At 39.0% G+C, this 27,136-nt stretch overlaps 1 protein-coding gene across 6 annotated transcripts in view; it reads right to left on the reverse strand.

The window, feature by feature from the left end:
• WDR11 (WD repeat domain 11) overlaps positions 1-27,136 on the reverse strand; it is a 172,284-nt gene that overhangs the window by 46,127 nt on the left and 99,021 nt on the right. For 3 of the 6 annotated variants that reach the window (XM_068951571.1, XM_068951572.1, XM_068951570.1), the window contains 4 exons: positions 10,861-11,012; positions 9,368-9,984; positions 7,337-7,448; positions 3,017-3,170 (listed from right to left, as the gene is read on the reverse strand). Coding sequence is in view for 3 of the 6 variants with exons in the window: in XM_068951568.1 (XP_068807669.1) it covers positions 3,017-3,170; positions 7,337-7,448; positions 8,717-8,802 (352 nt within the window). In the remaining 3 variants the exon portion in view is untranslated. Of the gene's footprint in view, positions 1-3,016; positions 3,171-7,336; positions 7,449-8,716; positions 8,922-9,367; positions 9,985-10,860; positions 11,013-27,136 lie in introns of those variants that run through there. The other 3 variants (XM_068951568.1, XM_068951569.1, XM_068951567.1) reach the window with 1 other exon arrangement.

Consider the following 27,136-nt stretch of genomic DNA (forward strand, 5'->3'; position numbering starts at 1 on the left):
TCAATACGCAATTTTTCTCTTTAAAAAACAAACAAACATGAAAGACACTCAATGGACTGTATAATGTATTTTCAATATATCCTGTTGATGAACAGCGTTTGATCTGTTACTCCATAAAGAACATATGAAAAAAAGAAAAAAGAAAGCCAAGAAATGTTAAATCAATTTATCTGCACTATATGCTTTATCACCAGCATTATGTTCATGTTCTAAGGTATTAAAACTCTGCACTGCTTTAATAGAATTCAGTGGGCCTTAGATAAAAGCAAACTGTGAAAGGAGTTGTACTAGCTCTATTACAACTACCAAAAAATTGTGCAGAAATGCACACTACATGCGACAACATCCTGGACCACGGAAGGGGGCAGGCAGGCAATGGACAAAGCCTTGCCCCGAGTCCAGCTCCCACCACTGCACGGCCTCATCAATTCACAGCTTCTTTACAGTTCATTCCCTTATATTAAGATGTGGAAAAAACTTTTGTCCTCAGACATTTTTCTGTTTATCAATCCAGCTCTTTTTTCAGAGCTGGTAAGTGTTTCTCATTGGGTTTCAGAAAGGGGGGGGGGGGGGGAAGTTCAGTCTTTTGTGTCCTACTCAGTTATACTATAAGTACCCACACTGTTAACCCCTTCTCGGCCAAATGCAGAGTGCGGGTCAAATAAAGAGGAATGCCTTACCATGAAGCATCACTTTTATTGCCACTGAAACAGCTTTTATCCTATGAAATCCTTGCAGACAGCACACAGAGAGCTGGCGGATCACTCCAGTGCTGGATCTCTGCATTTACACTGTCTTCTACAGGCTTGCAGAAAACAGCCAAAGGCTCAGAAATAGATGGAAAGGAAAAGCAGCTGATCAGCCGCTTTTGTTATAGGCTATTGCTAAATAGGCTATTCCTAGGGACTGAGGAAACAACAGAATTTTAATTCTGTTGCTTATTGACTTTTCTTCCCCACCCAACAAACAGCAGACTGAAAGGTGTCCACTAAGGTCTGCAAACGTGGGGGAGTGGGGAAGAAATTTCAAATGGCATGAGTAAAACCACATTAAACATTCAGTGACTCAGTGTCGGGGATAAGCAACAACTTACAACACAAGAAAACGCTACTAAAATTAATTGCACTCAGAAGAAGAATAAATATTCATTGTCCTACTATACGACTTAGTGGCAGTGCTATCATATTTTACCTACTTTCACAGAGTTTATAAAAACAGAAGCATAATGTAAAAAACTAATTTTGTAAGTGGGTTTTCAGATGACAGAATTCAAAATGAAAACCAGGAAAAACGCAAAGATCATGGTAAGTTTTTTAAAATAGTCCAAATAAGCTATAAATTATTCTTAGAAACCAGAAACAACTGGTAGTTGTTTCTGCAAAAGAAAGGTACTCTAAAGCTTACTTCAGAAATAATTTGTAGACATGTTGCTAATACAGACAGCAATAGCAATAAACAGAAAATCCAGAATGTGCTGCAGAGCATGTAAATGCTGCTGCACTTGTAGAGTTATCCTCAGGCTTATCCTTCCCAGTTGACTTCAAAAGAGCTAGTCTGATGCTGGAAGCAGTCTAGTCCCAGCAGCAGTTCAGGTACTGCAAGCAGTCTGGCCTCAGTAGCGTGTCCTTCACAAAGCCAACCCGTACTCAAGCCAGTGCTTGGATAGATCTGCTGTGATTGTTTCCCATACACAGAAAAGTGTTTATCACAAGTTGTCCCCTTCCCCTACCCGCCTCCCCCAACCGTTGCAATAGTAGCAGAGTAGTACTATCAACTACAAACTGCACCAATTAAAGTGATAATAAAGATGATAATAGATATGGGATGTTACTAGGAAGAAACTCTAGATGTTTTGACTCCCTGTTCTAACCGCTACTGTAACTTTTTCACCGTTGAAGTACAAGATGCTAACTAATGAAAGGGAGCATTCACCTCGCTAACAGAAGAACACACATACAGAAGACAGGAAAAATGTTATTCCTTTCCCATCTTCTCTTAGTTGCATTATATCAGGTCAGTGGCTAAATTTTGTTCTCTATCCTTTAAGCCCAGTTAAGACAGCACTAACTCTATATCAGGCAAAACTTCTAGACATTTCTACCCTTACCACAAGCAAACATAAATTTTCTATAGCTTCCAACAACAAATTGTGAAATGTGTACATTTTGTAACACTGGAGATACGCTAAGAATCACTGAATTAGTCTTTTCAATGCAAACAAGACAAAGAATCTTCAACTATCCAGCCGTCCAGAACTGTTCAGGTAGAATTTATTGGGTATTTTCCAGACCTTCCCAGCTGCACTGGGTTACCATATATAAAGCAGAATCATAAGAAGCAAATGCCACTACTAAGCTATCTTCTCAAATGAAAGCAAAAAAATATTTGTATCCATCCAAAATTTCCTCTTTCTCTTGACTGTTCAATTCTTAATCCTTCACATTTACCTCTATTACTGCTATCTATGCATAGAAAAGCATTACTGCCTCTATGAACAGCCAGTTGCACAGATGCTCAGAAAAAAACTCTATGGTTACATTGCAAATTTATGTTATCAAGCTAGTATGTCTGGTCAGCAGTAACTATATAATGAGTCACCTAAATAATTCTCAAAGTAAACGTGCACAAGCAAAACTCTAGCTTACAGGAAGGTAATGCTGTAAAAACACTACACCTCTGCAAACGGCACTAATATTCAGATGGAGTGCAGGCTGCACTAGATCCCCAGCTCAAAAACAGGAAGATGTATCTGACACTTAATACCATTAATAAAAACAGTTTGCAACGTTTGTCAAAAAAACTTGGAAAATGCTACCATAATGAATTAACACAGCATCACTCTGGGAGATAGTTAAGTCTTACACAGAAGATGAGTAAATAAAAATACAGAAGGTGAATAACCCCAACAGTACAATTCAATGGCAGAACTGGGCATAGTTTATAAATCCTAACTGATGGACTTGTACATAAGGCTCCCTAAAGTATCTTCCACACAAACATAATAGATTATCATTACCTTGAATTGGTTTTGCATGTTCTTGTATTTCACAACGAGCTGTTCCTGTTGCCACATCCCAAACAATTATTTTTCCAGTAGCATCAGCAGAAGCTAAACGTAAAGAATATGGAGAGCCAATATTGTGATGGTAGTTTTCTTTAGCCCACTTAACCTGAAGATACAAATAAAAACTGGTCAAAGGCTAATTACTCGTCATTTAATGATATCTGTGTAAGCACATATTTAAAAATTATCATTAGGCAGCACTACCTTGAAAAAATGAATTAGATTTACAACTGGATTCAGGAAACTAGCCGCCGTTTTGCTACTCATCTACCCCTGGTATGACCAGCGTGCACCTCAAAAAGCTTAGCTGAATAAACTGAATAAAACATTACATATGCACAGCAAGCAACCTTCAAAGAGTTCTGACTACAAAGCTAACGCATACTTCTATCAGAATAACTGAAAGAATTCCTGGGAGAATGTCCTTTATCTGCAAATTTTAGTTTTGTAATTCCTGCTCCCTGCTGTTCACCTGTATGTGAATATATAATATTAAAAGAAGTAATAATAGAAATCTACAAAGCTGTTACCTCCTCAGTTAAATAGATATTACTTCCAAGCAAATACCAGGACAGGAAAACATCAGTTCCCCAGGGTGGAGCTGTCAGCAGTTATGAGCAATAAAAAGTGAGCAGTCTTAAAACAGCACACGTGCAGCTCTAGCACTCTAAGCCTTCTCTCCTCGTTCCAGTCCCACTGTGCTCCACCAGAGTCCCCACACATGGCCTGATCCTCTCCTAGCAGGAATTATTTTCTTACTGTATTGACCATTGCCTCTTCATCCTGACTTGAAAATATAGCAGCAGTGGTCAGAAACAGGGGTGAGATCTGTCTATTTTCCCCAATGTACGCCCTGCATCTCACCAAATTCTCAGAGCAAGATTATCCCTGTTTGTTAATATAGCAGAACAGACACAAATGTACATTTCATTCCTCTCATTTTTGGGGATGAATCAAAAATTTTTTCCTATAATTACATTTTTTGTGAAAGTACTCTTCCTAAGAAGAAAAGAAAAATACTTTATTGTAAGCATTTGTCTTTGATACTGTTTGTCTACACACCAACATAAAATCAGGTATAACCCACTCCATATAAAGTTATCAATCTCCCACAAACACAGAACTATCATACAGAAAACTAACACAGAGCAATTTTCAATGGGACTATTACCTATTCCAGACAAAGTTATGAAGCCAAAGGACTGGAGGTATTTAAAGAAAACTTATTAAATGGATTGCAGATGGATTATGAAACAATTTTTTATTTCTTTGCTTTTTAATTACAGATAGTGGTGGGCTATGAAATTCTGCACAACTGAAGCACTGGCTTTTGGGGAGAAGATTCCCTGTAGACCAAGTTTGTTGGTGTGAACCTGTACTACGAAGAATTTAACATAGTCAAACATACACAGTGCACTTCTTAAAGATCCCCTCTATCTTACGGTCTAAGCACAAATTCTTAATAAAATGATCGGGAATTGAAGAAAACCACTTATGAATGCATCTAAAGGATGTGGAATGATCATGGCCTCATAATAATTTCTCATATAATATATATTTCTTAAAGCAGAAAAGAATTTCTCTTTATTCTTTCTCCCCATAAATTACTCATTTTCCCAGAGTCTGTTTCTGTTAATAACCCACCCGATGGTGGTTCTGAAAAATTATCTAATAAATTACATAAAGACTATTTGGACTTCAACGTTTGGTTTCCTACTGAAATAAAGTTACTTCTTTGAAAATGCAACTGAAGCACACTGAAATGCTATCACTACATGGAACAAAAACAGATTTTGCAATAACTTATTGTTTAACTTAAGTGGAAATTTTAGAACAAAGTCATCACTGTAGCTCCTACCTCCTTACTACATACATTTTGCATTCTCTACACAGTTTTAGACACTAGAATTTTTTTTTTTTCACCATAAAGGGTAGCTTGATAATAACTAAGGCTAAGGATATGCTTACCCTAACAAGGTGCCAGAAGGCAAGCAAAGGTATTGATTTACAGAGCGCCATTTACTCTGTTGCAGTGGCCAGCCACACACCTTTGCTCTGCAATAACTGTAAATAACCTCCTCTTAATGAGAATCAGAGACGTCACCTCCGTTTTTTCACTGAACAGACTATACATACCAGCAACACGAGCTCTAAGTTCACCGCAATGTTTGGGTAATCATTACAATCTTTTCAAAACTCACTATAAGACTTAGGTAAGCATACAATCATGCTGGAAAAGATTAACTTTCAGCACTTCACAAACGCTATTTCAGCACTGTTTTAAAATATGTTACAGTTTGACATTTAATTCTTCCACCCTCATTTCTGCCATAATCAATTGCAAGAATCTGCCTAAACAATCTAAAGTAACACCTAAACTGTACAACCATTTTTAGAAATTACATTGCGATTATCTGAATGGTTATTGGCCAAGTTCTTACATGGGCATCAACACTGCCCTACCAACAAGACAAAGAATTTGAACAATATGTTTGGCAAAATGAAAAAAAAAAAAAAAGGATTTAGACCCTGTAGCACAGAATCACATTATACTATATGAAGATACAGAAATACCACCACCTGTATAACTATTGACTATACTGACATTTCAAAACCACTTTTAAAAGTTAACATTTTTATTGTTCAAGAAGGCATCATCAGAAAATGATGACTCAGAAGTTAGTAAATTTATATTATCAAACCCAAAGGCAAAATAATTGTGTTTAACTTTAAAATACCGAGAGTGGTCATGTCCCAAACACTTACAGTGTATCTATCTGAAGATTGTTTATTTAAATAAAATTGCACACGGGAAAAAGTAGCATGCAATTTCCAGAAGACACATTTAAACTTTTTCTTTATCAAAGGAAATAAAAAAAAAAACCCTACAGTAAATCTATTTTACTTCATAAACTTCTGATTGCCTTCTAATATACTATTATATAAAATCTGGCAACTAAACAGAAATGTGGACACATGAAATGGAGCAACTGTGAAAATGGGTTTTAAATGCCTAATACTAGTGCTGCCTCCGTAATAACATAAACAGGTCACAATACATTTCACAATATAGAATATGTAAGCAAGTATTTGAACATACAGGTCAACACTGCAACATAAAAAGGAGAAATTGTTAAAGGAACAAACACATTCTTATTCTGTTAACTATTTTGAAGCCTACTCTATTTTGGCTTATTGTGAGAAATGCTAGATTTTACCTCCGAATAAAATATTACCTAGTGGAGGTAGAAGACTGAAATCCATTTGAATTTAGGTTTATACTTATCCAAAAACAGAAATTCTACACAGTGAGGTGACTCACATGTCTTCTCTGACACATGGGCAAGAAGTTGCTCCTACAGAAAAGATGGAACAACCTTCCTAGGTAAGGACTGCAGAGGAGATGCAAGAGATGTATTCTAGTCTACTGGCTGGTCACAGACCATGGAAAAGCAGCATCGGCAGCCTGAGAACCTGTGTAAGCTTGATGGAGAGCATGGAAGGTCAGGAAAAGACTGGTATTTCCCCTCAAAAATTATTACAAGGTGTCCTGCGGAATTTCTAATTATTAATGGTTTTCCAAAGAGGTATGTGAACATCACCTATGTAATTGGTTATGTTTCTACTGCCACGGCATCTGGGCTAAGGGCTATTTAACACTAAATCTGTCAGTCAAACATTCCCCTAAACCCTACCTGAAGCAGTCATACTCCACAGCCAAACAAATAATTTATCAAAGAAACGCACCCTTTTTCCACACTTGATCCAAAGTTAAACACTCTCACTGATGCCACTTCAAGCTGAGGAACTGCAAAGAAAAGTATGTTTGCCCTATACGTAACATTAAATTTTAGTTTAGAGTTTTGGCCGCCATTTTCTATGGGTAAAACAGAAGAAAAAATTAAAGTAACTTCCTAACTGAATGCTGGGTTGGTTCTCCCACAACAGGAAAGATCAGCAGAGGCATCCAAAAAAAGAGATTCATTTACTGTTTTATAATGTTAAAAGTCTCCTTAGAAACATTTTTGTCTGTGTCCTGTAACACAAGCCAATATGTATCTATCCAGCTAAAGGTACACCACCAATATCAACTTCAAATTTTAACATGTGCGGTTTGATTTAGCCATAAAAGAGATCATTTAAAAATGGGCATTTTATAACAGACTTAATGTAAAAGTCAAGTGCCATATAATATCAAGTACTTACAGTGATTTAGAATAATAATATATACACCTTAATCAAATAATATACCTCAAAACATCTGTATCTCACCTTGACAACATTAGCTTTGTGTCTTTCCAAAACTTGTAAAGTCTGAGCAGTATTGGCATCAACTATCAGCACAAGAGAATGACATCCATATGCAATCAAACCTTGCCATCCCCTAGAAAAGCATACAATATCATCAAACAAGCAAGAAAGAACCAAAACTACTTCACCTCAATAACAATGCTTTTTTTTTTGGTAAGTTGAATTCACACTACTAGATACAAATATCCAACAGTAAAAGCTAACCCAAAAATGCCATGAAATGCAGTTCCAGCACCATCTGCTGAACCTTTTGCTGATGTAACGCTAAGAAGACACAAAGCATCTCTCTGTGTCTATGTACAAACATCCCCTTTTGTAAATTGTAAAAGCATTCCTGGATTTTATAAACGAGCAGGCTGGTAAGTGAATATTCTAAAATTGTTTTTTCCTTTTTTTTTTTTTTTTGGAAATAACACGTGAATGATTACAGAAATCATGAAAATCTGCTGAGACCTGTTTGCCCTCACAAGATGGATTAATGTAGCCACTGAAGAAAATCATAAAGCTACGGTGAAGACTAAGCAAGGAAGAAAATCAGTGCCAAAATAGAATAGAGAACTTCAATGTTCACTGCCTTGAGAGCTGACAAACTTAAAGGCTGTAGTTTTCAAAAGTTTTAATTTCTCTGCCTCAGATTCAGCAGCATTAGGTTACGTTTCCCAGAATTGGGTGAACCTGTTGCTCAGAGCAATAAATACAAAAACAACACATATATCTGTTTTGCACACTACTCAAAATATAACAGAAAAAAGGCCCATACTAGAAACCAGAAGAAGCCACCCAAATCTCAACCGTTTGTTACATCAGTGAGTCCTTTGCCTAGAGAAACAAACGTTATTATTGCGATAGAAACAGAATAAACTCTTCTAAGGAGACGGCTTTGTCCTTGCTCGGGAACTGGGCAGCTCAAACTTCATAGCTGCTCTCTGCCGATGCTTCGCTGGCTTCTCTGCAGCAATGGAGAGGATTGGGGGGAGGGAATAAGTCTGCCCAGCGGCTAGCAGAATGGGACCCTGCCTTGGTCACAACAACGCACCACATAAGAGCGCCTATATCTAAGTCTCAGCTTATAGTTTAAAAGCATGGGGCCTTCTGGCTAGCAGAAAGCTGGAGGAGACCCAAATAACGCAGAAGAGAGCGAGGGTCCATCAACTTCAGGCAGCTGCAGGCCGGAAGCCCAAGGAAGCCGTCAGGACGGCACGAAGGAGCCACAAGGCGGGCCCTCCCGTCCCGGTGCCGGGGAAAGGACAACCTCCGCGGCCGCCGGGCCGCCGCGCTGCCCGGCCCCGGGGCCCAGGCCGACCGCCCCTCGCCGCCGCCAGCCCCTCCCCGGCCCCTCACCAGTCCGCCGCCCCCCTGTTGGGCGCGCTCAGGGCTCCCGTCAGGGTCCGCGCCGACAGCTTGATGTTCACCGTGAAGGGCTGCATGCCGGCGGGCAGCCGGGCGGGCGGGGAGCGGCGGTGGACCGAGCGCCGCGCTCCGGCCTTGCCCAGCGCCGCCGCCGCCGCCGCCGAGCAGGAAGCGCCGCCGCAGCGGTGCGCCGCCGGTCCGCGCCGCCGGCCTCCGGGTGGGCCCGCGGCTGCCGAACGCCAGTTCCGAGCGGCCGCCGCGCCTCCTCCCCCCCCCCCGGCGCTGGCCGTGCCGCTTACGGCCCAGGCGGTGGCTCCCCAGGGCCCCCCGCTGGGCCCGCTGGGCCCGGGTTTAGCCGCCCTCAGTTCCCATCCTGCGGCCGGGGAAGACAACGCACCCCCCGTGCCTCTGCTGAAGGGCTCTGGGGCGCGAAGGGTCGCCTCCCGGCCTGCTGCCCGGACGCCAGAAGTTGTTTAAATACAAAAATTTCCAGCTGTCCCTGCAAAGCTACCCATCTAAAAGGTAGCTATCAAAATATCCGTCACGTCAAAACCCCTGTGCGCCCGATCTCTGGGTGCTGCAGAGCCAATTGCTGGAACCGGCTAATTTTTTTCATCGTACTCCTTTCTTCTCCGAAGTTACCTGTTAAACGGGGAAGGGCAGCAGTGACAGCTCTGCTGCAGTAATCACCGTGTTGCTGCTCCCTCCCGCAAAAATGACAGAAGCCTTTCACCGCGAGGTGCCGAGTCCTGCCTTGCGTTATCCGTGCTCCAGCCTGCCCGTTCTCCAAACTGTCATTCCCACTTGGCGAAGACATCCAGGCGGACGTGTCCTCGTGCAGGAGCAACGCAGAAGCTCACTGTGTGCATCTGCACGGGAATGCACCAGCCTGCAACCCGCTGAAGCACCTCAAAGTTTTCAGTCGGACTGGAGCAGCGAAATGTGCCATTTCTTTGAAGTTATGATTCGTGATCCCTGCCAAAACCCAGCAGCAGTCAGCAGATACCATGTGCTCAATCTGTTTTATACGGTTATACTGAATGGAAAAAAGTTTGGAATTCTAATATTTTTAATGAACTGGAGGAAGCTGCATTTATTCTCTGTGCCACAGCATTAGTACGATGGCCAGATTTAGATAGCTCCAGGCTACTTTTCTGAGTTGTAGTTGACGTATGTTGTATTGTTTGCGGGTCTGGCTTCTCTTCAAAGTTTTCCATCCATTTTCTTGACTTCAGAAAACCAAAGGATAAGTGAAACGCCTAAGAGAGAAAGATACATTCAGGTAGCTGAAGACGTAAGTAGTAGGAAGAAAGGTGCCAGGAGAATGGAAAGACAGAAGGAAGTGAGGACAGTGTCAGCACAATAATAGATTGAAGAATTAAGAATGTAAGACTGGACTAGTTTTCTGGGTCAGACAGTGGGGCAAAAATCATTTCAGAGTTCATAAATTATCTTTCTGAATATATTATCAAGATTCTTCAAAGAGAGAAAGAGGAGATGAGGAAGAGATATGTGATGATGATAAGGGTCACTGGAAGAGCTGAAAGAAATGGGAATATTGTAAGATGTCTGCTAGAGGAGAAGAACTGTCAGAGGGAAAGAAGGGGTGTGCGCTGGATGGACACCGTGTGACTCCTTTGTTCCATGTAGCTCCTCACCAGCGCATAGACTGAGACATAGCAATGGATGTGAACCAAAACTAGAGACACTAGCTGTTTCTGAGATGGTCAACGGTATGCACTCTAAAATCAAGGGTAGAAAAAGAGGAAGTGGTGCTGTTATTCCAAATGAGAGGAAGCTGAAGGACTGTGGAAGCTAGTGTAAGAGAAGGGTAGTGACTACAGGGATGGATACTTGATAATAATCTTTCCTAAGAAATATTTTCTACTTCTGTTATAGCAAAATTAACTCAACGTCTGCTCTGGACCTGTCTTGCAAGAAAGGCTTCTGATGGCACAAGTACACTCCTCGGAATCAAGAAAGCCTTTCTACATATACCACTACTTGGCAATACACCCTGCTGCAAAGCTCTATAATAATCAATATATCATATTGCAGAGGTGCCTTATATAAAGCTGCAGAAGTTCATATCTCATAAAAATTGCAATCTTATTGATCTTAGGAAAAATCAGTACCTGAGAAGATGAGTTAAAACTGGTTTCTGGTGACCGCTTTGAAAATGTGGCAAAAGCTTATGTGATGCAGGGTCATTTTTACATCTTATTGTCCATCATTGCCAAGCAAGAGCGCAGAATGTTTAAGTGAGACGCTTAGTCTTCTCATTCACCTGCAAATATAGTGGTACATTTTTGATTGCTATACAAGCAGTAAATATCAAACTTAACGGCACAATCAGTAATACTATTCGATCACTAAAGCCTCTGGGATTAGCAAATGTCCAAGAAATGATGCCCAGTGAGAGAGACTTCTTTCTGGACAGCTTCAGCTCCAAGTGTCCTCCTCACAAAGTTCATGTGGAGAACAAGACTGTGGGTGAGCATAAGAATCAGCAAAGTAAAAAACATCATATTAAATAAATAGCCAGAACTATGGTTGTACATAGATAGCTTTAGACTCATGATTCTACATAATGCTGATGTGAGTTTGAGCAATAAAAGGTGGGACCAAAATATAGATAATACGCAGAGTCTTCCTCTTTTTATCTTTTGTGTAATAATAATTACTGCAGGAATAATCCTTGTGAAAGCTTCTGAGACTTCCTTAGTTTCCATGGCCTTCAGCTAGAGCTCCAGGAGCTCATGGGATCCACCAACAAACCACAGCTGGAGAATGTGCCATTAGATTCCATTATACAAAACCCTATTTGAAATCAGGATATGTAACTAAGTCATATATGCTATTGGGCAGAGTTGTATTTGCATTACAAATCACATTGCTATTACCCTAGCGTTATCATTTCTACTCCAAGCGTTTAAGACTTCTTAAGTGTTCTCCTAATTAAGTGTCCTGTCCTTTGTTGAACTAGGGCGGTGGGAGTAATCCCGTTCTCAGACCTATCAGGACTCAGAGAATTAGGTTCTCTTTCAGCAAAGTGCTCCTGTGCAACAAAGAAATGTGAGCAATCATATCCTTATTCAGCAAAGCATTCTTCAGATATTTCTAAAGCTGCAAGGTGATGGAAACATCTCAAAGCATCACTGAATTCAGGTAGAATTCAATAGTGAGCATTAGTGTGGATAACTTATTGTTTAAAATCAAGCAAGTGGAGGTTTTTTTGCAAAGGAAATGCATCTCAAGTCAAGACTAATTTTAATCACAGCTTAACTCTGTAACCCTAATAGAGATCTTTGCATTTCATTTCATGATTTCAGAAAAAGATGATAGAAAAGGTATTTGTGAAAAAGTTTATATTGCTGAGACTAACAGTTCTGCTGAAATGAACACAAAATCTCGAAATGAATATACGAATTTTAGACGCTGAAACATTTCACTCCTAGAACGGGTTTATGTGAAATCAGATGCTTTTGACCAGAGCCTCAACTGCTTGCTTCCTTATGCCAGATGCAGTCAAAAGTTCAAAAATTACTCAGGAACTGTCCTTCCAAGTGAGCACATATGGCCTAATCCAGTTCTACCAAAGCTGCTGGACATGTATATGTAGTTTTCAAAGGCAGCAGATTAAGAGTGGAGCAAAATAAGAAGAGAGAGACTGCCCACAGTCAGATACTCAGAAAAAAGTGTAGTCCTCCATGCTTGAATGAGGTCTCACTGCCATATTTATCTGTCAGCTATTTCACTCAGCTATTCAGAAAAGGCAAAAAGAGCAGGGTATTTCTTATAGCCCAAAGGAAAAAAATGTTTACATTGATTTCTTACTCAAAAATAGCATCTTACCTCCAGCTTTTTATTTCTCTGATAATGATTGCAGTGTACACACTTTATGGTGATGCCTTCACTGTTTGGTGGAACACAGGCCGGGGATCAGTGCTCCATACCTCCACGTCTGCCAGCCTCAGCGGTCTGTGGCACAGCTGCTAAGCTGTACCTGGCCCATTACATCTTGCTGCATGTGAAGCTGATCCTCGGGGAAACACACTGGGACAAGCAGCTTACTTGCTGCACAGGCAGCAAGGCACTGTGCTGCTGCCTTGAAGATAAACAAGGCATTATCACAGGCAAACACTGACATTGCAGATATAGCTGTAGCCCTTTAGAAATTGCCTGGACCCTCATCTTAGCTTTTTTTCTGACTAGTTGGGAGGCCAGGTACTTTTGCTAGGGTTCCAATATGAGTGAGTCTGTCAATCTGGAAAGCATGACTTAGATTCTAACATTGAAATACTCACAGGACTAGCTGTCACTCAATTTTTGGCAACAAGAGGGTTTCATGGAAAATAAAAGGCAAAGAGAAGGACAGTGAAAAGGAAGATAAAGAAAACATCAGTTTTTCAATTCAGGTAGCTGATAATTGTAGTAAATCATTGCTCATTTTCTGATTAAGGATGGTGAGCCACAGCCACAAAAAAAAATTTTCGTTGTTCACCAGTGTTTGGTTAGGATAGTACATGAACTCTCAACGGGTTCATCTTAAGTGGAACATCCACCTTTACTAATAGATGGCAGTATCACCAGTTACAAATCTCTTTTAAACAGATGATATTCATCCTATTATAGGCAAGGACAAAGCCTTGTTATATTCAGACTAAGGGCAAAGGACTATAACCAAATTCCAAAATGAAATATGAAACCAAAAACAAGATCCTGAAAACAGGACTAACATTCTTTTATTCTCTATTTAAGCAGACAGGAGAACAAGTTTCCTCCAGCAAATGCAATTTATTTGCCACTAAAACATCTTTCACTAAAGTACAAAACATTTCTCTGTATGTTTTACTTTTTGTCTCTGGTGGTTATGCAATATCCTAGAATGAAGCAAAGGCACATGCTGAAGATCCGCAGGTGAGTATCAGTACCTATTTGAAATTTCTCTCATGTGAAGGTGTTTATTCAGCGATACTACTACATCACCCAGAGTCTATGATCCTTAGCACTGCACGTAGGCATTTTCCATTGCTTTTCTGCACCTTTTGTTGTTATTGTTGTTTGGTAACAAACTCTATCTTTTTAGCAAAGAGAGAAACGCACTATTGAGTCAACTTTGGTGAGATGGCTCACCTGCACAGTAAATTAAAAGTAATATCGCTTATTACAAAGGAGAGGTTCTGTGAGACAAAACCAACAGTTCCTTTCACATACTTTGTGGTATCCGCCTGGGGCAAAGGTAAGAAATTAGACTTTAGCTACTTTGAGATCTATATTTTAAAATACACTCAGCAGTCACTTATCCTCTCCTTGCTTAGCTTAGTTTTTCTGTGCAGGGGAGAAAGTGCAGAAAGTCTCCCCCTTCAACCAAACTCTGATGGAAGGGTGAGGACTGAGCTAACATAGCAACGACCTACTCAGATCGCAGTGGAACGAGTTGTGTTAAACATTAATCACATTGGAATACACGGTCTCAGACTGCCGAAGGGATCACTAAACCCTGTCATCTCACAGCACTGAACAGGTAAACATAGTTCAAGTGTGGCTTAGTCCTGTGTCAGCTATTCTTCAGAGTGCACGAAAAAGTTTAGAAGTGTATTGGTTAAGTTGCACAAAAGGAGGAAATGAAAAGTAATAGCAGAACGGCCTGAATTTGAATGCCTATGCAAGAAACACTCGAAAATCTATCGGGCTCCCTTTAAGTGAATGTGCTTCGGCTAAGTCTAAAAATCTTTCCAGCAGTCTTTCTTAGTGAGGAAGAAGGTTAGTTCTACTGTTTAATTTTAAGCTGATTGTTCTGTGAGTCATGGTTACTTTCCTGTTTTTGACAAAACAGACCAAGAGTGGAAGAGAGGCAGAATGTTAAAAGACAGGAGAAACATTGAGCTTTTCAGGATGCAAGGCAGGAATTACGGACAAAGGTGCAGGACTGGTAGGTCAACCTTGACAAACTCTGTATCAGGGCTTGTTTTCCACACCTGATTTGTAATCCTGCTGCCTTAGTCAACTCCCCCTCCTTCAGCAGATGTTCCCTGGCTGTCCCACCCCATCAACGTTTTTAAGGGTCCAAAAAGATGATGAAATGCAGAATAAATTGTTATTTTATTCATAAATTAAAATTAATTTCTGTAGCACTGGTTTTGTTACGTTCCTTTCTGATTTCATCCTATCCTCACTACTCTAACGTAATCATTGAGAGACACTGGCCTTTATACGTCCTTTCCTGACTTTTCTTTGAATGATCTTGCTGATGAACATTCACTCACTTCCCTGAAAGAAAGTGCTATAGCAGAGTTAACCGTTGAGGTAGTTTTCCTGTCTGCTGTTGTTAAAGAAAATTTTCATTAAACTTAACTATTTGGATTTCAGACGTGAGTTCAGGAAATCTCATTTAGGGAAAGCTTTTCAGAAAACAGTCCTCTGATCAAACTACGATTCTTCTCTTGTGTCTGGCAATAGTGACACTGACAGCCTTCTGGCAAGGCTTCTTTTAGCCTTTTTCAGGGCAAACATCTCATCCCACTGGTAAATGTTGCTAATGTGCAGCTCAGTATGTGTCTGAGGAGACCTGGAACAAGATATGAGAACAGCATTGGGGAGAATGATCTTCCTACTGCTGTATTGCTGTTGGCTCTGTGACTCACACTGCCCGTAATTACTGCAGCTCTTGTGCGTATGAACAATACCTTGTGTCTGTTATCTCTGTAAAACAAGGACACACACATTTCCCTCTTCTGTCTGGCTTGGGTAGATTGTTGGAAAGAGAAAGTCAAAAAGTACTTAGGAGTTGGAACCATACAGTGTAATGATGATGGACCACAATATTGGGGTGGTTTAATCCTTTGAATGAGGGATTAGATGAATCATAAAAGATTTAAAGCTTTTGTAAAAAGAATAGAGGATTATTCTGCTACCCAGGCAACATCTTCTCATCCAAGTATCAATGCCATGAAATAATTAACTAGAAAATGGTTGAACAGGTAAATTAGTTTTGCATTAACTTCCACTGTAATAAAAGTTAGTTAAATACTTGGAAACATGACATCAGAAAAGTTGTAAATAAAACAAACAGAGGGCTAATGATTAAGACAGTGAACTGAGACTAAAAAGACTAATATCTATTTCTACCACAAACTTACCAACCTCTTTAAATCATGCCACCTCATCTAATGCTGCCTAATGCAGTCATATCCACTAAAAAGTACCCGGTGAGAGTGAGTTTATCAGAATCTATATCTGTTTACTTCAGTTCTCACCTAGTAAAAAACAATATTTCCCTTCTCCCACCTTTTTCTTGTCGGTTCAGTTTATGAGGTCTTGAGACAGGGATTGTCTGTTTCTCTGTATTTGTAGGGCATCTCGTGCTGGAATTTCTGAGCTAAATTGCAACCTAGAGGCCCTACATGAAAACAGTAGAGCATAAGAGTAATAGGGTACCCATCACTCCTGTAATATTCTATACACAGACAGCATGAAAAATCTCCTGAGAAATACCTCAGATACACAGACATAAATCTGAAATATCAACATAATGATTCACAGACACAGAGAGAGACTGAGAATGCCAGTCCCAGATATCCACACCTAGTGCCCCTTCGATTGATTTGGACTTCAAAATTAGTTTTTTCCTAAGAAGTAAAATTAAAATTTACAATCATGCTAACATAATCCTGAGCTTTTTTCGCTGGTGACTATTGCTGAAATTCAGGCACTGGCCTGCACGCCTTGAGTGCATAATGTTACGGATAAACATGGAATTTATGTGTCTGAGATGCTACAGACTGTGCAGTAGATATCCACGCCACTAAATGATCTGGAATATGGATAAAAGGTGAGAAGCAAGCTTGTCTGATTGTTTCAGACCTTTGGAAATGACCTAGCAATCTGATAAAGCACTAGTTTACTATTTGATTAGGCATATACAGAAACCACATTTTTCTAGGGCTAATAAGCAATTTATTTGCATTGGTGCATTCTACTCTAAGATACATTTATATAGGATGAGAGTAACAGTGCCTGCTAATGTGAAGCTGCGATTTGATATCTGGGTAACTGTGCGGTTTGCATGGCCTCTCAGCAAGGGGAACAGGTCTGGGGCAGATCTATGGGGCAGACTGGCCAAACCAGTTAGAAGGCAGCTCTACAGAAAAACTGCATGCGTTAAGAAGTGGAAAAAAGTGGAAGCTAATAGCAACTAATTTAAAGTAGAGTCCAGGAACTGTGGAAAAGGAAAAAATACATAGTCAATGGAGGAAAGGCAAGGCACGAGAGTTTTTTTCTTCAATAAGGCTAACTCCTGCAATGACTGATTTTCACACTTTAAACTACTTTCTCATATGGCATTAGGTGCCTGAGAGAAATTAAGTCTTTCTTAGTACTTTTTCTATGGTTTATTACTGTTTAGATTTCAGATTTTAAAGAGTTTATGTAAATATTTCCCGTAAGTACAATCATTACTTGATCTGGTTTTGAAATAGTGCTGAAAAAGTGGGTTTTATGGTCACTGATAAGTGGAATGTAGAAGTAAAACTCCTCACAAGAGCCATCATATGTGACATGTAAAATATCCCGTTGTTATAAATGTCTGCAGGGCAGAAAATGACTTTGCTGAAATACTGTGTCTATTAATAGGCAAATACCATGTATGCCTATATATGAAAATCATCCTCTGAAGAGTCCATTTCAAAAAAAAAAAACGGGACATTGTAATAGAGATCATACCGCTGCCTCACTAGCTATGAATGTCTTAAGATGTATTTCTTTGAAGTCCTGATCGAGCTGTGTATTTTGATTTACATTCTGTGGCATCAGCAGTGTTCATCTATTTTTTCCTTTCAGTGAAAGCAGTGGAGAGAGAGTGGACTCTTTGCTCATTAGTGCTTTTCTAAAATGTTCACATCCTCTTGCTTAAAGGCAATTCTTTAAAATGTAATACTGTTCTCCCAGGATGCAATGGATGTCACAAAAACAATAGCAGCTGTTGTTTTAGTACATTCTCATACATGCATGAGATAATTTGACTGGCTTCAGTTGTGTGATAAATTGCCTTTAAGGCCTTCCACATTGTGGCAATATTCTCATACTTGATTTTATCTACCTTTCCATTTCTGATCGTTCAGATTGTGAGGCACAGGGGAAAAACAAACAGAGATTAAACGAAAAGGCCTTCAGGGATTGACATGAAATTCTTCCTAGGGTTTTTGTCAGTTAGAGACATCTCATGCCTCAGAAGTGTGAGCTCTATTCAACTGGGAATTACAGAGAAATGTAGGACTTAGAAATCTCTGAAATCTAGCACTTCTACAAGGAAACACAGTATTCTTTCACTCTTCAATAAGCTCCCCTGAAATGACCCAGTCAGTGTTGAAAACATTCAGAAAAGATAAACTACTCTAGAAAATACGTTTTTTAAAACTTCATCTATTATAGGGGCACAGGGCAGAGCTATAACAAATGAATATGGGAACTTATGTTTATAGGGGAATTTATATGGGAATGCACAAAGCTGTAATAATTTTTCACACAGGTAATATTTGGAAGCATCTGAAAACTGATCTTATCACAATAAACTAAAAGGGAAATAGCCTTCCAGAGTAACACTGGGTGAGGTAATTTAAGGAATCAGATTTTTCTGGAGTAGAAAGTGACTGAGGAGTTTAAAATCTATTGATACTAACTAGGATTTTGTTGCTTTTAAAAATGTACCTCCATCTTTTTCTTGCAAATCGTTTTCAGATTGCTGCCTTGAAACTTTGCCATAAAGGAATCTCTATATTCCTGTACTGCAAACAAGGGGGTGATTTCAGTTTTCCTTTGACTCTCCTTTCCAAAGTAGGACATCTACATTTACTCACATGAGATCAGGAAGAAAGGCGTATGTTCACTTTTAAGCCAGTTCCCTCAGGCCATATTTACAATAATATACTTGATGACTGGCATTCTTACTGGAAAAGAAATCATAATAAGAAACCTTTATCTCAAAATATTGTTATATTTGTTTTTTGTTTTTTTCCACAACTATCAAAGAAATTGCACTTTAAGCCGAATCTTCAATTCTGCCACTATTGAGTAATAAATAAATTGCTTCTTCCCTGTAGAGGTAGCACTAAACTTTTGTTTCTATATTGACAAAATCTGTATCTACATCCTGGGGAAATCAGGCTGTTGCATGCCCGGGCTGGCACAAAACAAGCATCCCACTCCTGAAGTCCCTACCACTGGAGCCTGCCCATCCAGCTTCCATTTGATTTTCCTAAATTGTGATAGTGCTGACAGTAGCTTGAAGAAAAAGCAAAATAATTTCTCTTTCTATATGGAGTAAGGAGATATTTTCCCTAATTCAACAAACACACAGTCCATATATGTCTATTTTCATCTCATGATGCATTTAGTCTGCAGACTGGTAAGTTCTTCATTGTGCTAAAACTCCCCAAATCCATTAGAGTAGTATTTTCTTAGTACCTCCAGCATGGGAAGCAGGAATATTCTTTTACTAGGGACATGACAAATATTCATCTTCCCTTGAGAAGGAAGACATTGAGAAAAACTTCTGCCAAAAGTTGGTGTAGTGTAAGGACTATCCAGTCCTTAATTGTTAACGGGTATCATTTGATAAGTGTACGCACTGATGGCCATGTAGGCACACTGAGGATTTCAGTACAGGAGAAATGACTTCTCTAAGATTGCTGGTGTATTTGGTGAATGACAGAGGGAGAATATTTCTTAAACTCACTTTGGGAAAAGACAATGAGTTCTAAGGCTTACATGTCTGTACTAAAAGTACCATGTCTAATATCACCAGAGTTCCCATCTTCTAAACTGTAATGGGCAGCAGATGTAAAGCACAGGTGGCTTGTTGCAGTAGCAGTGTAGAGAATTACGTTTCAGCATGCTCCCTGTGATGCAAGACTTAAAACAGTAAAGCATTTCCCTCATACTTTTAAGATGCTGAGACTACCTCAGTCCTTTCTCCTCCATGGAGAGGAGAACGAAAGCGTGAAAGGAAGGAAGTTTGATGGATTTGAGAAGCATCAATCTGTAGAGGGTAACATTCTGTTAACTATTATCAACTACATAAGCAATATTTGGTGAATTAAAATAAATGACATACATATCAGAATACTAGTGCTTCTGACTTACGATGGGAAGATGACTAATTTTCTAATGTCCTGGGATGATGTTTGTTCACCTCATGTCTTTCTGGTTTCATGGAGTGCCCAAGCTATTCAAAGTCAATGGCCTGCATTCCTCTCCAAATAGATTCCTGGCCACACAAATGATAACATCACTTTAAGCAAAGATCAGCTATATGGAGTGGTTGACAAAGTGAAAAGATTATTGCAGCATCAAGCTAAAGTATGATTCCATGATCTGGAGAGGCGCGCATTCTCTGTTGACCAGGGAAGCTACAATTTTCATTTCAATATGGAGCTAGTTTGCTATAGCGAGCATTTCTCTTTGATCATCATTTCACTACCAAATAAGACTGTGTTCTGGTCCATGGTTAGAACTTCTTTGCATCTGGAGCTCAGCAAGCTCAGCTAAGAGCTAGACCTAACTTCTATGATGTTACTCAAGTGTAAGACAACACATGAAAGGGAAATATAAAAGGTGAAGGATCACAAAGAGACAATGAAGCAAGGCTAATCAACATGGCCAACAAAAATCAGGTGCCAAACAATGGTAAACGTAAGTCTGTGGTAAACATAATTTTAACAGGCTAAGATTTCAACTGTTTTTGAAAGCGCTTCCTTCATTTTATTTCTTATTCCGCTTATTTCTTCCTGCTGTAGTAATTGGGCAAACATGTCTTTCTAGTTTTTTTTCTATAGAAGGCTTAAATAAAACCTTCTTACTCTGAGCTAGTGTAGCCCTTGCACATATTGCTATAGCTCCTATGAGAAGAGAAGGACTGATGTCTGGTTTAAAAAGAATTAAGCAGCCAATTTTGCTCTGACAAGATCAACAGATCTAAAACTCTGAGCCCAAAGCCAAAGCTTTTTCCTGCTTATCAATTCTGTTCCATCTTCACTCTTGCATTCCCATGTTTCTTCTCTTTTAATAGCATGCTACATTTTACATGCACTGGGGAATATAGATGTTTTACACAGAGTGGACTATCATAGATAAGTTTTCCATTATAAAAGTTCTTTAGCTCCCTAGTCAATACAGAAGTTTAAATAAAATATCCATAATTTGAAAACAGAATGATCAGGCTGAATCACATCAGAAACATGCGTGCTTTGGAGCAGAAAAATATATAAACATATTTAAATATTTAGCATGAGTCATATAATTTTAAAGCCAAAGGAGATTTGAAGTCAGAGTGGTGGTATTACAAGGCATTCTTGATTTTGATAATAAGAAATAATTATTAACAAATAATTTCTCAAATGAAATTACAAATTCTTATGTCTAACTCTTGATTCAGTATTTCTCTGACATTTTAATGCAGACTGCTCATGACTTCTGACATTTAGACAGGTAAAAAGCATATGTTTCTTTTGCTTCATATTTGTGAGCTCTGCCTTTTAAAGGCTTTCTACAATACTAAATCTGTTTTGTCATATCACCTATTATACCTGATAGTCTTCACGGAGTCAGCTTCAGCCATGAGTGAGCATGAAGCCATTCAAAGAAACCTTCTTCCTAATTTTCTAGCAATCAGTTTTTCTCCTGAGCTTTAAACAATCTGAACTAAACATGTTGGTGAAACAGCACTGTTCACAGCCAAACGGCTGAATCCTCCTCCAGCCTACAGCTAATGTGCAGTGCAGTTGTGACTGTTCGCTGTGTCCACGAGATGCAATGCAGAGCGATCACACAAACTGTGAAAGAGGTGCTCACAAGTAAGGCTCCAAACTACAGATGACCATTCTGGGATAACTTTGTCTGTTGCAAACTAATTTGTGAGACATAGCTTAAACCCTAGCAGAAGCCAGAATCCTATCCCTAGCGATCAACCTGTCAGCGCTTACCCACAAAGTGGGTGCTGACGTCTCTATTTTGGAGAGCTCAGAAGCAAAGACAGGGCACACCACTCACTCCACTCAGCTCTTCAGTAGAACGAGAGCTGTTTATTCCCTGCAAGAGGAAAGGCAGCCGGGGATGCGTAGCTTCACACCTTCTGGAAAGGAGGAAAAACCTTCCAAAGACTTCCATGAGAAACAGAGAACTTAATACCACAAGTTAATCCTCCCTTTTATTTGGCTCAAAGGGCAGAGGTCTGAGCCTCCAAAACAAAGCGCTTTTTCCCCTGTTTCCCCGTGTTTGTTGATGAGGGAGAGTAGAGGAATGCGGATTCTAACACTGCCTGTGTCACTCAGTGGTGCGTGCTTTGGTCAAAATGACTGTTTCAGACTCATCAGTCTTGAACAGAAGCAAGTAAGGAAAACAAGCAGCATAGAGGTTGGGAGAAGAAAGATGAATGGGTAAGATAAAAAAAAAATGGTAGATAACTGAAAGGCTTTACCAAAGCCTGATACAGCAGGGTTTGCTTAGTAGATGTTTCGGTAGTTTTATAGGCTTGCTTTTTAACCAAAAGCTTTTCTTCCTATCCTTGTCATCTAGGGTTGTCTAAATTTTTCCTCCTGCTTAACTCTTGGGCAGTTAGCCAAATATTTGACTCAACAGCTCTGATGGATAGAACTTTCTTTCTTTAAAATAATTAACCAAACAATTATTGTTGCCTAATTATTCAATGATATATTTTCATCTTTTATATTTACAAATCTCTACCTTACAGAATCAAGTATAAATACATTGATTACTGCAATGTAGAAAAAAGTCTACCCCTGAATTCTGATGTATTATCCTGTCCTATTGTTTGGCATTTAGCCATTATGCCCATGCATAATCTGTTATTAACTTGTATTCACCACCACGTCGATACAGACTGGGAGACTGAGCTCTTTCTGTTTTGCTAGTAGCATTCTATCTTTCTAAAATGATCCTAGGTGCCACACTGTCGTCTCTTCTGCTTAGTTTATTAAAAGCATTTATATGTACGTATTTTCATCAGACAAAAATTCTAAAATCCTTATTTCTTGCTTGAGTAAATGCATGATTAACTGGCTGTTGTCAGCATCAATGTACATTACCCTCCATACAAATTTGTATCCTCAGATATACATGGTGACCTGAAGTTCTTCTGTCCCTGATGTTCACGTACGAATTTTCTTGTAATACTTTTTTTTTTTAAGAGAAGAGAATCAAGACAAATTCTGAATCAAAGAGCAAATATGCATTCTTTCATTTACAAGCATAAGATTACTCTAAATTCCTTTAAAGGATAATTCAGTCATTTAAATATGTTAGTAAGAATATATTACTGCCAAAACCAAGAACCTTTCATGCACACTATAAATGCAATTTAAGTGTACAAAGTGTACCATAAAAAATAGATAGACACGTATCCATAAGGTTTTGTATTTGTTGAAGTTGCATTTAAATATGAAGTTTTAAATTCCAGAAGATTTTAAGTCTCTTGACTTTCCGAGGTGTAGAACTGCTTTTACATGCTTATTTGCATGTAAAACCCTGCAAGTTGGATAGTTGCAATAATTTGCACAGCTGACAGCCACAATTTCTTACATGATTTTAAGGAAGAAAGCCAGTTTTGAAATATAATCTTTTCTTTTGTAACCCTTTGTAGAGTAATTTAAACACAAGTAATCTCAAGGCCTAGATTTTTGCTTGGTATGAAGAAGCATGTCTAATCTGTTGTGCTACAATTTACCAAGGAATAATTGCTCACTTACAGGAGGGAGAGAAAAATGAAACCTTTAAGCATCCTTTTCCCCCTCTAAAATGGTATCAGATTTTCTTCCATTTTTACCTTGCTTTTTCCTCCATGTTTTTAAAACTGTGGAGGACTAGTTAAGTAGCTCACAGGAAATAATTTTTGCAACGGGTGAGACTTAATATACTTGCATTGTAAATGTTTATGTTCTCCTATCCTTACTCATATCCTTATTAAAATTTATAATATTGGACATTAGTTTAACAAATATTTTAGCAAGGTTAGAAGTTACACAAGGATGGCTGCAGGGAGGAATAAAAAGAGAATCAAACAGAAACTTAATTATTTCAGATGTTACCATTGGAATCATATAAAGAAGCACCTTCCTCATTCCATTACAAAGATCAGTGAAAGTATGATTGCATTATTATTAACAATTGGCAACACCCTTTCCCCCAATTTCCATGTTTTATGTAGATCTTATCAGCCCTCAGAAGGGCTGTTGGACAAATTGAGTTCCCGCATCTTTGATTAAGCTGAAAACAATCTGATTTGCAGTTTTAAAACACATATTCTATTCACTTCAGTGCGTCACTGTTTGAGGAACCTTTGTGTACAGCAGGATCTAGTAATAGGCAATACTTTCCGATTGCAGATAGATCGCAAAGTACTAGCAGATATGCAGGGGGTGGGAGAGTGATGTTTCTTTGTAAGTAGCTCTGAAGAATGAATGGAAAAATCATGCTACACATGCACTCTGGTATGTGTGGACAGTCACATAAAACAAGGCTTTAATGGTCAGCGTTCAGCGGTACCCAAGTTTCCCTCTGGTTAACAGTGATTTTTTGTATGACGTGATGTGATAACCAAAATAACACTTAGTCCTGTAAGTGTTTGCTGCTAAAGTTGATCAGTGTTAGTGGCCTGACAAGGACATTCACAGAGTAGTACAAAAAGCTGTAGAAGGGATCAACAGAGGACATTTGCTTTAGAAAAATATTCATGTTCCTATAACTGAAATAAATAAGAATACTTAAATACTGTATACCATTAACTTTCCTCACCGCTCACTTTTTAGAGGAAGCAAGTAACATGATGCCTATGTTGCTGTAGGAAAAATTGTCTCACACAAGCTCATGGAGAAGCTCATCCAGGTCATCTAAAAACAAGTGGCACAGCCAGGAAGAAAATGAGAGTCTCTTATGTCCCAGTTTGATACCCTATCCAGGTTTCCTCAGTTAAAAGGATTCACAAACAGCAGGAGGTTCCTTAGTAAAAACTCCTCATTAACCGATGCATTGTGGATTTCATACCAACTCTTCTTTGGAAATTACTGTTTACCTGTAAGTAACCCAGGCATTTCCCATAAAAGTACTCATACTCATAACGTTGAAACCACTTGCAGCTACTGGGATACAAAGAACATCTGTGAAAGAGAATCCTCATTAATAAAGAATGAGAATCCTGGCTCTTTTACAAAGTGTTAATGTGGCACAAAATGCCTTGTCACTGTTTGTGATAATTTTGCCTCTGAAAAGAATGAAGTTTTGTAATATGAGCTTACAACATCAGTCTATTTACTGCAAGAATGAATTTGATCCATTCTTTTCTCTCTTAACAAGTTCTAACTCTTCTGGTTTTTTGCTCTTACCATGGGAGTGAAGCCAATGCTTTGCATCGATTGCGATGTGAACAGTCTTGCCATGCACATCTGGCCAATTGTTCTCTTGGCAGAAGGCATGCTGCCTAGAAGCAGCATTTGATTCATTTGGGTATGGCTAACCCAAACACAGCCTACCTGTTAATACGTATCATGCTAAGTAACCTCAGCATTGCTGCTCTGCTGAGAAAGTACCCTGACAGCAAATTAATTCGTGCAGTGAAAACTTTTTGCCTTGTCAACAAAGCTTCCAAGTTTCCACAACAGCAACTGGTATTAAACTTGAGACATTGACATTTTTAATTTTCCCTTGCCGTGACTGGTTGTAACTAACAGAAATTGCAGTGGCAGTGACTGGCACAGATAGGTGCTAGAACTAATTACTAAGATGGCACGAGTTAAGATTTAAAATGTAGAGTTAATTTTGGAAAAGAACAAGATAAAAATCAACCCTGCAGCCTTTATAAAGATAACTGGTTGCACCAATGAGATGACCTGTCCATTCAACTCACTCACAGGAAAGTGGGTTTTGTCAGTATATTTGCATGTGTTACTATGTCATATTTACTGTAGTCTTTCCCAACGGCAACTGTTCATACTCTGTTGATGATTTTCAATTCCTGTCTTGCTCTTTGATTAAACAATTGAACACCTTTTCAACTTTTCAGCTTTTTCATATCTTGACCCATTTGTGAACTGCAGAGAGAGATGTTCAAAGCACTGTAGAAGTACACAAACACTTTTGGAATTTTGATTATACCACCTGGAGTCCTCAAAGGCATCAACATCTTCTAATTAACAAATGATTCTGAGTATATTAAAAATGTATCCCCACAAGTTCACGGTTGGGAAAATAGATTTAGAAATTAACTTGACTTGTTTTTTTATTATGATTTGTTGCTGTCTTCTTTTTTGCAGTAGTTTTTTTTTTCCAAAAGTAAAGAGAGAATAGAAAAAAAAAAAGACTACAAATGGGAAGCAAAGTAGAAATAGAAGGAAAAAGGATAGAGAAAGGAGTGGAGAATGGGGTTTCAGTCACATCTAGTAGTGATAAATCAAAGGTTTCTAAAAAGCTAGATCAAATGCTTGCTCGCCTCCCCTTGCTGTGTGTTACCCATACAGCCAGCAAGTGGTTGACTATTTTTCCTTGTAATCAGTATAAATCACTTGGGCAAAACCAATGTCTTCTGGACTTTAACGTCCATGTGGCCTGGGGGACTTCAAAGATATTGGGATGTTCCAAAACTCCTTTCTGAGAAGCGATTTTCAAGAATATGTTTCTTGCCCTGCTCATGCCTCTCACCTACCTATTCCTACCTGCCTGTATGGTGTTTGAGGATGGTCAGCATGGCCCTCTCAGACATGCAGCTTCACGCTAGGTGTTCTGCTTGGGCAGAGCTCACGCAGTGTTGGTTATAGGGGATCGCTGTAAACCCGCAACAGAGAAACACCTTCTTGTTGACTCCAACGAGACATATACATATGTCTTTGTTCTAGGATTGGTGCAGATAATCTAAACTTAGAATCTTTCAGTGTTGTGACTACATGATACTGCAGTCTTAATAGACTACATTAAGTTGGGCAAACGACTGACATTTCTTTCTGGAGTCACTTGAATCCGGGGCAATGATTTGCTTCTTTGCAGTTTAATCTTTGAAACTGGCCATCTGTTAGTGTTCCTTAATACCTTAGAATTTAAAAAGTTTGGGCATTAAAAGTATTTTTTGTTGTTGTTGAGTCTAAAGATATATACTGCAGATATATTTTGCAACGCATGTAGCAAAATATTAATTTTATGGAATATTTATATTCATGATTTTTAATTGATTTACTGGGTTCCATGTATAACTGTTTTAGTAAAGCTCCTTTAACGTTGGTCCCTGAAATATTTGGGGATTTTAAGTGCAAGTAGTAGGTTCTCCAAATTACTCCTGTGCTTAGCTCATGCCTAAGGTCACTGAGGGAGGAGGGAGTCTATCTTGTCTCATTCTCAATCAGGACAATGGAG

The sequence above is a fragment of the Struthio camelus genome, chromosome 7, assembly GCF_040807025.1.
Source record: "Struthio camelus isolate bStrCam1 chromosome 7, bStrCam1.hap1, whole genome shotgun sequence".
NCBI classification, from domain to species: domain Eukaryota; kingdom Metazoa; phylum Chordata; class Aves; order Struthioniformes; family Struthionidae; genus Struthio; species Struthio camelus.